This window comes from Psittacula echo (assembly GCF_963264785.1).
Source record: "Psittacula echo genome assembly, chromosome: 2".
In the NCBI taxonomy this organism is placed as follows: domain Eukaryota; kingdom Metazoa; phylum Chordata; class Aves; order Psittaciformes; family Psittacidae; genus Psittacula; species Psittacula echo.
In genome coordinates, this window is record NC_137737.1 from 28,155,375 (window position 1) to 28,167,783 (window position 12,409).

At 37.2% G+C, this 12,409-nt stretch overlaps 1 protein-coding gene across 6 annotated transcripts in view; it reads right to left on the bottom strand.

The window, feature by feature from the left end:
• Positions 1-12,409, bottom strand: part of HDAC9 (histone deacetylase 9) — a 98,199-nt gene that overhangs the window by 4,394 nt on the left and 81,396 nt on the right. For all 6 annotated transcript variants that reach the window (XM_080611673.1, XM_080611675.1, XM_080611672.1 and 3 more), the window contains 3 exons: positions 7,093-7,215; positions 4,499-4,709; positions 3,881-4,098 (listed from right to left, as the gene is read on the bottom strand). In XM_080611673.1, the coding sequence (XP_080467799.1) occupies positions 3,881-4,098; positions 4,499-4,709; positions 7,093-7,215 (552 nt within the window). The remainder of the gene's footprint in view (positions 1-3,880; positions 4,099-4,498; positions 4,710-7,092; positions 7,216-12,409) is intronic.

A 12,409-nucleotide genomic window follows, 5' to 3' on the forward strand; every position in this document is an offset into this window, starting at 1 on the left:
GTAGGGTTCCTACACTGAGCAAGTAAAATCTTGGTCGAGTGAAGACAGTGCTACTTTAGCTTCAGTGGAGGCAGGCCTTTATTCATCATATGTTACAAAAAATGACCTTAAAAGACAGAGCGGTTTGTTCGCTTACTCTTCACATCATGATGTCTGAGATTTTCTTGAACACAGATGTATGCTAAGGGCTTTGCACTTATATTATTTACATCAAAATTACCCTTTTTTTCTGCAAGTGGCAGGGTCAAAGGTTTCTAGATACAAAGATACACAAATAACATCAAGAATTTAAGGTTTTTATTGTAGTAGTGGTCTTTTGCTACCTGACTGCAATAATTTTAACCAGGGGGTTCAGACTTCAGACTCCCTTTATTGAGTAAAATGAAGATCTGCAATGGTGATCAAAGGGCCTTATAAGGAAATAAGCTGTCATTTGGACAGAAGTATATTAAAGCTGACAACGGCAAAGCCGATCTTCCTTAAGACAAGCGGAGTTCAGGTTACTTCACATTCATTAATATTTTTTTTCCCCAGAAAGCTGGAATGAGGGTTTCTACCCACTTTTGGATGGGATGTGAACATTTGCAGAATGTTTTCAGAAGGTCAGCATACTAGATCCCGCAGGTATAAATGCCAGTCTTCAGTAGAGAGGTATACCGTTTCCCACATCAAAAGCCTGGCATCTGACAGCTGACCAGAAATAATCCATAGGGGATCTTTTCTTTGTTATTAAGGACAGAGGCACACCTCTTCGAAATGATTTGTTTCTTTTCAGAATGGAAATAATCCAGGGGAATTCTTTACCTCTGACCTATGTTAGATTTTCCTTGTTATCACCCTCACAGCAGCACTGTCTTGCTGCTGAAATGTATTATTTTCTTAAAGAAAAGAAATGTTTTTTTAATACAAGAGAAATACAAGATCAGTGGGGTGGAGAGAAACTTGGTCTCTTCCTCTTCTTGTTGTTACAGAAAGATACACCTACATGTCTGCCCAAATGATCTGACCAAGAACACTTTTCAGGGAGTGCTGGTGCATGCCATATCATCTTGTTTCAGGGCAAACATTCAAATACTGGGTTCAGCTGAAATATATTAAAGTCTTAATTACTCAAAGTCCTAAACATAAGGAAAAAAGGGAAGAGAAATTGAAAAGAAAAAGAAGATACTAACTTGTTCTAAGCTCTTGATCAACTAGCGTTTCATAGTCTTGTCAGCTTAAAATGGTTGTGGTATTTCACACAAAAAACTTTCAAGAGAATGTTTGAGTATGCCTTATTAAAAAAAAACCCCACCTGTATTTTTCATGATTGAAAACGATGGAATTACACCTCTGTGCAGATTTCATTATACAGCCTAATAACAGAAGAGTAGGAGACTAACAGAAAATGCAAGTGTATGTATTTACTTGATACATGCCCAAACATATCCTAAGAAATGAGTAGACACCGGGTTGCTTTGCTACATGGTCTAGAATATCTACTGTTTTAAGGATCAAGTAACTCTGCTTTGCAGAGTTAAGTTCGATTGTAAAGCCATGCAAATTATATAATGAACAAATAACTTCAACTGTGAATAGAGGCTAGTTTTAAGATCAAACAAGGTATATTCCACCATGCTATAGGACTTCATAAACCTTATGTGGGCACAGGTGTTCAATCTGAACTTTGAAGTTAAAGAGTTAAAGAATATACCTTTAAATTTAGTACTTAAAAGCTACTCCATGATTTGATCTTTTCTCACTCTCTCGTCTATGGGCTACCCTTAAATTCCAGGTTTTAAAAATCAGGTTTCCTTTTTAAGTATGTAAGAAAGCCCCCTGGCTTTCTGTATACTTGCAGAGGACAGATACATAATTACAGCACTGTAATTTTTCAGTGCTATTCATCAGAACAGTTCTTCTGAGAAAGGTGCTGTAGAAGAAACTAAATGCTGCAAACTGTAAAGTCTGATAAATCACCCTCATCCTCTGAGAAGCTGCTAAGGATAAATTTAAATTTCTACTATCTGCATATATGTATAGCCTATACTGTAGAGAATAAAAATTTGTTCACTAAGTTTTACAAGAAGGAATTTTTTTATCTCTTTATTACATATAACCACGTGAAACTGAAAGTGCATTTCAAGTATGAGAGGGAGTTATGCTTCTTAACATACATTTTCATTACGCTTTAACTTGGGGAAAAAAAAATTTACTGAAACAAGCATTATCCCAAACCAGCCGCAGCCTTTTCACTTCCTTGGCCAGGCTCTCTCTTGTGAGGTGCAATGCATTCCTAGTCCTGTGTGACTAGGAATATGTTTATGTGACTCAAGTTTAATTTTGACATTCAGGGGAAACGTATCTATATGGCAAAGCAAATATCTCCAAATGCTTTAGCAGAATTTGTGTCAAAAAAGCATATTATGTAGCAAAAACATATCAGTGGGGTTCTTTGCTTTGTGAGGAATGCATGAACTGATTGGTTTGTAGCAAATACACACAAACAGCACAAAGACTGGGATTTACTTGTAAAAATTCTTTTCAGACAATTGAGGGCAGGTGAAATATTTTCAAAACCTGAGGCTATGAGATATACATATGCCATCTTGATTAAACATATGGAATGCATACTCAAAGAAAAGCCAACTGGAGTCCTAGTTGAGTAATCAAAACACCCAAGCTGAGAGGGGTTAACATGCAAGGATCAGCTCTGAACTTTGAAGTTTTCTGGTCTTCATTTTTCTTAATTAAGACAAGATTTAATAACCAAACCACTGTACAAACTATGTACTTAAACTCTAGGTTTGTTTCTAATTTTGTTGGGAATTCTTACTAGATTCTGAAGAATCAGTACCCCCTGGGAAGTTCACCCAGTAAGGTGGATTGATTTTTTTTTCTTTCTTTTTTCTAAGGTACTGAGGGCTGAACGCTGCTTTTAATCTTTTCTTCTTTGCCACTGCCTCTTATATATAGTTATTAAGTAACCCTCAAATAAAAGAAGACAACTGAAGATGAATGATTAATATCTCTGAATTACTAGTGGAGCTCCAGCAAATAACTTTTGGAAAGCTATGTAGTAAGTGCAGAAAAACATTCTCTAGATGAAAGCATTTAATTAGTTGCGTATCTTCATTTTAGAGTAGGGAACAGCATCACATTTGTTGTAGAAGCATTAGCTTCTCATAAAGCTATTTAGATTCTGCTGCTCTTTGTGCATTAATGCATGGTCCTTTTTATCCTTCCCCCTCCCTCCCCATAATAAGGTGTTAGCCTGCAGGGAAAGAGGGGCACAAATTAACTCTGTATCAGATGTTAACAATAGCACATTCTTCTCTTTCTCCTTATATGGGAAATTTATAGCACCATATAGATAACAAACTTTCATGTTACTAATTGACTTACGGAGAAAAAGCTGGTTTGATAAAAGCCGATAAAAAAGATAAATTTAATCAGCTGGTTGTGTTTAGATGAGTTATATACTTACTGCAAATAATAGTCCACAATGAGGAGGTTTAAAATACAAGTCAAAGGCAGCTGAAAGGAATAACTGCTGAAGCTCGAAAGTGCACATAAAAAGGTTGGATAGAAATTTAGTAATCTTTAAGGCACCATTTACCATTCAACAGGAAACCACCTGTAATTTAAACCTATAAGATGCTCTGAACACTATTTTGTTGAATTGTATTCTTGCTGATGTCAAGAATGAAAATTACCTTTGTAGCATATTTCAGAAGTTGAAAATGAAGATCTATACAAATGTACATAACAATTGTTCATAAACAAGATAACCATGCAAGAACCTGTCTACTGTCCACAACCACATGGCACCAATACCTAAACTCCCTTATAAGTTTTCAACCTTTACATTCACTGGAAATTCCTTACTTTGGGGACTCACCTTATTCATGTGGATCTGCTGCTGGTACTGTTTCTGCTTCTCCAAAAATTGTTGATGTTGCTGCTGGATAACCAGCTGGGCCAAAGTACTCTGAGGAAGAGGGGCTGACTGGGTTCTATTCAGTGGCCTGTGACGAGGCAGTCTGTGGGCAGCTCGTATGCCAGGTGAGACTCTCTCTTTTGCTGCTAAAGGAGACTGTGGATGAAGAGGAACTGCTCCTGCAAAACATGGACATTTCACTCCAATGTGAAAAATAACATAGTTCTAATAGGAGAGCGCTTTCACTGAGAAGAAGGGTGTATATTGCAGAACTTAGCATCAGCACTGATGCAGTGGGATGTGTACCATGTGCCTCACCATGCTGGGAAGTTCAGCAGCTACAAAAGAATGTGATGAAGTAATCATTTTCTTTTTCCTGTGATCACTGAATTCTTTCAGGCTAACAGACTGCAGCAGAATCACTACGGGGGAAAGCAAAGAGGTTGCCCTTTTTTATCCCACCCTTCCACTTTTCCCAATGGTTAGGATATATAATATCTGTATTATCACATCTAATGTGAATACAAATGTCATTAAAAACATCTTAGATTATTATTGTGTTGAAGCCTTGATCATTACCAGTCACAAGAAGTTTTTGCTGTCTCATTTGTTCTTTCAGTAACAGATGCTGCAAGAGAGCCTGGTGGCTGCTATTTGGCTTTCCCTCCAAAGCAACGTGAGGATGAGTTGAGGACGGAGGAATGTTCCCCCCATACTGTCCAGCCAAGGCCACTCCTTGTCTGAGCGACGGGGTCTCCCCCTTCTGCTTTTCTTTGAATGATGATGAAGCCTGTCAAAGAACAAGGGCACTGGTAACTGCTATTCACAGACCTGGCCATGTTTATCTCTGCTTGATTAGATGGTCTTATGTCATACTTTATGAATCCATACAGAGGAAAAGGTTAACATCCCTATCTTACACTGTGACTGTGAGATGAAAAGGGAGGAAGAACATGCAAGTTAAATGCAACACTGAGAAACTGGGCAATGAAACCACTTGGAAAAAATCAGTAGTAAAAGCCAAAGCATAAGAAACTACTAGTTAGAACATTATTAATGAAAAGATAGGACCTATACTTAAAATTCCTGAAGACCTTTCCACAGCCTCCTGCACAGGAAAATAGGGAATCAGAGGAAATAGTTTCCATTGAGTTTGGATGAGGCAAAGCTTGTTTTTTCACGTAACTTTTCATCAGACAGCAAGCCAATTATCAAAACAAAATAATTACCTGTAGTAGTGGGAAGCTATTACTTTTCCTGGAGCACTCCCTGACTCCCTGAAGGACAGCACAAATATAAGTTTTACCCTTTGCAAAGTAAATTTGTAGAGTTAAACTCTCATCTACAGAACCATCAAGAGCTGTTGCTTATGTGTGGCATTTTGAAGTGCCCTTATAAATTGCACAGTTATTGGATTTAAAGCTTTTGGAAGTTTTGGCCCTTCAGCATTGCAAATGTACTTTATATTTCTTTGTTCTTTATCTAGTTAAAAAAAAATAAATTAAAAAAGCAGCTAAAGCAGAATGACAATTTTTACAGCAAGAATAATAACCTAACAGATATAAGCATGTTGTGGGTTGCAGATAACCACCTATGGTATGTTATGGTAAAACCAGTACCTCTGACAATCTAAATTCCACAAATTCTAATAAGGCAAACCAAGCTTTTCACTAACATTTTTTGGGTTTATGCTTACTTCACACTCTGCTATCACCCTTCCCTGAAAAACAAACACCAAAGTAAACTTTACATTCAATTTGCAACTGCTTATTCTGGTAACAGAAATAAACATTACTTGCATAAATCAACTCCTTTGTTTTTTCTAATGCCAAAAGTAATATTTGGTGCTAGTTGGCCACATCAAAAGCTTATATGATTTGAGTAAATTAAACGTATTTTCATTTCAATTTTATCGTCATAAAATTACTTTGAAGCTAGTTATACTTTTTGTGAAATAGCTAAGAAATTTTTGGTGATACCGTCTGGAAAAGTAAGCACTACTTTTCATGGTCAGTTCAGTTTTGCCATCCCTTAAAAACAATAATTTGCTTATAAAAATCTTATGAAAGGCTTCTAGAGAACTGATTTAAAGCTTATGCAACTTTCTTTGCAAAGTTCTATATCTGATGTTAAAATATGGGATTGCAGCAATATATTATTGGTGAGAACAGTAAATGTACTGAAAAAGCCATAAAATAACATGAAACTTTAACTTGAAACTACATTCAGCACAGAAATTAAGTAACACTTGCTATAAACCACAGTGGACTGTATAGATTTAATTTTTTTTTGCACCATGGAAAGCTGTACTTAGAGCCCTTGTATTTTTATAGAATTTACCAATTTACTTTCTACAAAATTTAACTGGCTAAAATTTCTTCAGAATTTATACTCCATTGCATAGAACAACCATATATCTTCTATCAATACTTTACCATTTTTGCTAGAAATCAGAAAATGGAAGTTTTGACCAGAGGCAAAAATTTTCACATATTCCTCTGAGCCTCAGATTTCATGTATAGTTTACTGTAACTTGGTCTAGATCTAAAGATCCTTATCCATCAGCATGGATATCCATACATACCATGTCTGTGTTTTCATACATATCACATTAAATTGCTGCAGACTGAACAAAGGGCACATGAATAGAACTTGTTATTAAAATACTAAGTGTCATTCACATATCACCGATTTTATTTATCTGATTGATGGCACACAACTCAAATAACAAACCTAGCTGCAGGGATATTAGATTCCTCCCCTACTATGCTCCATCCCACATGAGATTGCTACTGGAATCTCATAAAAAGTTACAGGTGCTGTACTCTAGCAGGCAGGGGCGATCATATAATTTGAACTTTTATAGTAAATGATCTCCTCATATACTTCTCACCATGTCTGAAATCTGTTATCTGATTTGCAGCCATAAATGCAACGCATGTGGCCTGTACTTAGATAAGCTCTTCACTGGCACTTATTTACGATTAAAAATTATTACTGCTTTCAAGATGTGCCCTTAAATGTTCAGACATGGCACAATGCAAAGAGAAGTTTGGTTCCTACTGTGAATTGCTTACATTCCAAAATGCTAAAATTAAAAAAAAATGAGAATAGTCAGAAAGCAGGTTTTCTGGAAGCAGAAACAGACACAAGGCTTGAAGCTGGTCACTTACACTGATTTGAGGTTGCACTGCTGGAAGTCCCAAGGTAATGTTGGGCAAAGAAGGGGATGTGTACAAACTCAGCAAGTTCACTGATTCATCCTGTATCAAAAGCCGTTGCTGTGAAACCAGATGCTGGAATAAAGTGGAAAAACAACTTAAGTATCATCTCCAACTTTTTTTATCCTAGTTATTTCATCCCTGTTATTCTGCTACTTTGAAAGCCAGTTATGTATCACGCGTTGGTTTGCATCTCAGTGGGGTGCCAGATAAGAAAAAGTATCCCTGTGAAAAGGCTATTGATATTTCTTTTCTTAAAAAAGCAACTGATACAGTCATGGATTATTCCTTGGTTAGTAAATAAAGTTTCCATGCAACAAATGAAATCTTGGAGATTCCTAGACCTTCTATTCTCATCAGCATCTCATCAGCTAAACAGAGGTTTTTCATCACGTGCACTTCCACTACTAAAAACTCAGTGGGAATTTAGCCAGCGCATTAAGGAGCATATCTAGCAGAACGAAAGGTGTCACATATGTGCATGTATTATAACTTTACTGTGGTCATTATAAATTTTATTGTAAGGTATGAAATGTTTCTACCTAATCCATGTATTTTCTTACCCAGACTACTATATGGGGAAATTTCAGGCACAATATTTACATCCATTGACATGGGAATTTGGGGTAGAAAGTGAGGCAGATTGCCACATCTACCATTTAAAAAATGTACTGTCTCCCTCTTTCTCTATGCATGCATACAAAACCAGCATCCTACCATTCTCTGATGGTGGGATACCCCTCATAGCCTTCCTAATTCCCTCCAAATTAAAATCTTTAACACTTCTTTTGAAGTCTTGTGATATAATTTTCAAGGACATGGAATTGCTGATGTATTTTTAATTACTGTCAAGTAAAACCAGACATTCTACAAAGATCACCCTCTGTCTTTCCATTCTATATTCATTGGGAAGAAACACAAAAAGTTACATTACCACAACAGGAATCTTTTTGAAGCCTTTGCCTTTCTGCTTGAACAGTCGTGTTTTTCAACATGTGGTCTAGTATAGTTGCTTGAATTACATTTTCTGTTTAACTCTTGCTTCCCTCCCAGAACTTTAACACAATAAGAGCTACAAAGGTCTTATTAGACTTAGGAACTCTGGCATGATATGGTCCCCAAGGGAACAACATCCTTGAAAAAGAATACCCTGTGTAACAGTATGACACAGTGACTGCTTTCTTCCCAAACAAAAAGCATATGGGACTCCAATAATAGACCACCTCCAAGAGGGATACTGCACACTCGGGCTTTGACTAAAGTAAATATAATAACTTGTCAAGCATGTTGTGGGGAGCTGTAGATTTTCCCCTGGACAAACCTGCAATATCAATTAACCCTGTAAAATACTCTGTGCTAATACAATGCAACTTCAGATCATCAATGAAAAGTGGTTAAGCACAAAAACACAGGATGTTATTCCAAAACATAACCTTCCTCATACAGTTTGTTTGGAGATATGACCTATCACTGAGACAATAACAGTAGAAGTCTATTTCTGTAATTTTCTTTTGGTACCTAGGGAATGTCAACAGATAGCACACGAAACAAAGAAGCTTCACTTGTATATTACATTAATTCCTGGCTAACAGTATCTTGCCTTGATAACATCACCCTTTGACCATGAATAAATCACGTCAAGACTATGGACATATTATTGAGGGAGACTATAAAGATTTAACTGCTAAAGGACACTGCAGAAGCTCGTATGTCTCCTAGAATATAATCAAATTTGTAGCAACTGCAGCATCTATACAAAGCCACTTCAAAATGCATGTTTCCTTTTTGGTTTTCAGTATGTCACTATTACCTTCTAAGATCTGAATTAATAAACATAACAGTGACAGAGTGTATAGCAGGAAAACACATTCCCACATTAAGGTCAGGCACAATTGTTTCATCAGGCAGAATCATGGGAGTTTATGTTGAAAACAGGGGTTTATTAGTAAGAACATTTTATCCAATTTCTAATATTGTCAATAATAAGTCATTTTCATTTTCGTAACTATTGAAAAAAATATTTTCAAGTAATATTAGCCTAAGCATAAGTTAAACCTCATCTCTCAAAATAAGCTCGGTAGCCTACCTGCATAAATCAGGGTCCTGCATATGCTGAGGCAGAGCTGCTTAACCCCAGCAGAGGCTTCCCTTTTTACACAGCTGGGAATACCTTGAAATGGTGGCAAAAGGTGGAGTTGCCAGCAGCGTCATTTGGCAGCACTGTGGCTGAGCTATGGTCCTCATCCTACATGCAGACTTGATCGTTTGGACTAGCACCTAAATCACCCCAAAGAGCAACTCGCCCTACTTGCTGCTCTATATGCTCACTCACTGCGTATGTGGATCCTGCTTCCTGATCCTTAGAATAGTCTGTCAACAGTTACCCTTTTCTTAAAATAGAGTACAATAACTAAATGTAGCAGTGCATTATGATCATTAAGTAATTATGACTAGTTATTGTACCTCTGTTGTGCTATACTGGGACCTTCTGAGATGCAGGAACACCTATGTCAGGTGTGCATGTTTATATGCACATTTATGCATTAGAAGGGGAAGAGGAAATGTCTTTAATACTTCTCAATTATGGAGCTACAGTAAGGTTGTCATAGCTTTGAATGCTTACAATTACACTCTTAATTCTTAAGTCTTTTGGGGTGTTGTGGGTTTTTACTTTAATTAATGAGATTCTCTTCACATACACTTGAAGCAAACCTCAGCTGGTCAGAAACCTACACATTTTTTTCCACTGGCTACTTGCAAAGATCACTTCAAGGAGCTGAGTATTAGAAACATAGTGCTGTGGGGCTGCACACATCAAGTATGCGTTTATCTGCCATGCATGTCATTTTTATCTCCTGTATAATCAGGTGATATTCTAGGAAATGCTGCTCTCCAAAGCACAACTGAAAGAAAGAAAAATTATCTGAAGGCCACTTACACCAACTGGAAACTTTCCATTGTCTCCAATGGCTTTTGACCAGGCCATGAGTGCTAAAATTAATCATTTCACATGACTAAGGCAGGCTGTCCCTCTGAACTCCAAGGACACGCTATGCGGGGGCTCAATCCTGCTTGCATTTCTCATGCACGTAAGATTTAGCCCCAGCACAGCAGGTGACCTCTAAGTATACAGCACGCTACAAGAGACAAATAGCTACTGCGATGAACCTTGATGATACTGGAGACAACTGGGCCTAATAAAAACAGCATTTTATTTATAAGGTGCAATTAAAATCTGAAGCTTAACTTTCAAGTTTCATATAATGAGACCAGTGTTTTAACAAATGGCACTGAAAGTACCATTAAGGGAACTGTGATAGTAAAAGATTATCTGCAAAAATGTAGCATTTGCAGTGCATCTTTGTTCATTCAAAAAAATGTAAATGTCTGCCCACCAGACTGTCTGCTCTGGAGGGTAAACCACTTAAAAGTCTCACTATTCAAATGGATACAGCAAAAATACTTTAAAAATCTGTTTCATTACTGATAATACCCTAATTCTGTCCATGCACTAGAGCGTAATCATTTATGGTATTGACTCATGTTTTACTGGTAAATGGCCCTCTGTCATAGCAACCTGTTTTCCCCCAGCAAAAAGTGTTTTATTTGGTGCCATGAAAACCACAGCTATCCACCCACTCAGATATGAGCACAACACTTACTGCAAATGCCACAACAACAATTATGAAACAACAGCAAAGTGAGTCATGCAGGATTACAGCAAACCAAGTGATATTTTGGGTGATTTTGGAACACATCCTATTATTAGAAAGTTCTATACTTGGTGTATCTGATGAAAAATTGATTAGATATATAGCCTTTGAGAGCTGGCAGCTAATGCTAAAACTAGAAAAGAGATACGTAGGAGTTTGGCTCCTGTTAAACTACCAAAGAAAATCCCACTGAAATCAAAATGCACTGAAGCTGAGATTTATGGAAAAATGTTTCAGCCCACAGTATGACAGTATTAAGAGCCAAGTAACCAGAGAGGTAAAGAAATGCCCCACTGGATCCAGAAATAGAACTCTGTAGTTTCAACTTCTTAGCACACTTCCAGCAAGCTAAGTGACCAACGCCAGCACGTAGAGCTCAACTTCTAAAGGAACTTTTTAGGCTCATTTGAGTATCTGTGATTGCATGGTGGGACTGTAACTTCTGATGTCTGGCACAGTAATGGCAACTTACATGCAATGTAGTGTTTTACTAATAAACAGAATATAATGATGATGGTTGCTACTACAACCTTACGAAATCTCCCCAAAGAGAGATTGCCAGCCTGACCAGATTGTATGCATTTCTGATGGTGGTTCCACACTGTGGAAAAATGTCCAGAAACTGTAACGTGCAAACTAACAAGCACTGTACATCAGTCTGAGATGTTATTTCCTTTGCATGTTGTAGTATCTTCAAGTCAATAAACAATCCAGTTGGACAAAATTTCCTTTTTAATACAGCACTAACACCGACATATTGCAAACTTCTATCTAAAGCATTCTCAATACTAAAATATACCATTTAACTCCATTGAACTAGGATACTATCTAATTCAAATGGTGGATCTTACTCTGCATCATTTGAATTTCTTTGCAGTCACATACAGGGGGCTAAGAGGCAAGACCACATGTTAGCCATCAATGCAATTTTTTTTCCTTTTTGGTTACAGGCCAGAGAAAGGCTACTAATCAGTGTGCAGAGGTCACCCACCTGCCCCCTGGATCATAGTTCACACACACAATTAATTCATTATGGGGAAAAGTCACTGCTGGAGGTTGAACTGCCCATTCCAGGTTTTTTTGAGGTGATGTCCTGCCACTGACCTGGAGAAATAGCTCCATTAGCTAAAACTCTATTAAATCACATTTTCTAATGCAATTTTACTAACATACATTGTATAAACCAGCAATTACTAGAAACTTTTCCACCAAAGCAGGAATTCCTGTATGCATATGAATACAGAATATCGTGGAATTTGATTCTCTCTTAGTTGTGTTTACTGTCCCTTTACAATATTGCCATGGAAAGCATTGACTTAGGCATGTCATCTATGCTAAATGAGGTTTATCATAATTGATTTACCATCTGCGTTCCTGTTGTGATAGGCACACATGTATGAAACAGAATATGGAGTAGTTCAGATTCCTTCCATGTACAATCTTCACAAAAACAAGTATCCAAGACTCCTGGCATGTCAGTACTGGCCCTGATAAGGATACTGAGGTACAGTAAAATAAAAGGCAGATATGAAAAAGGATTTAGTCACCTAACTCCA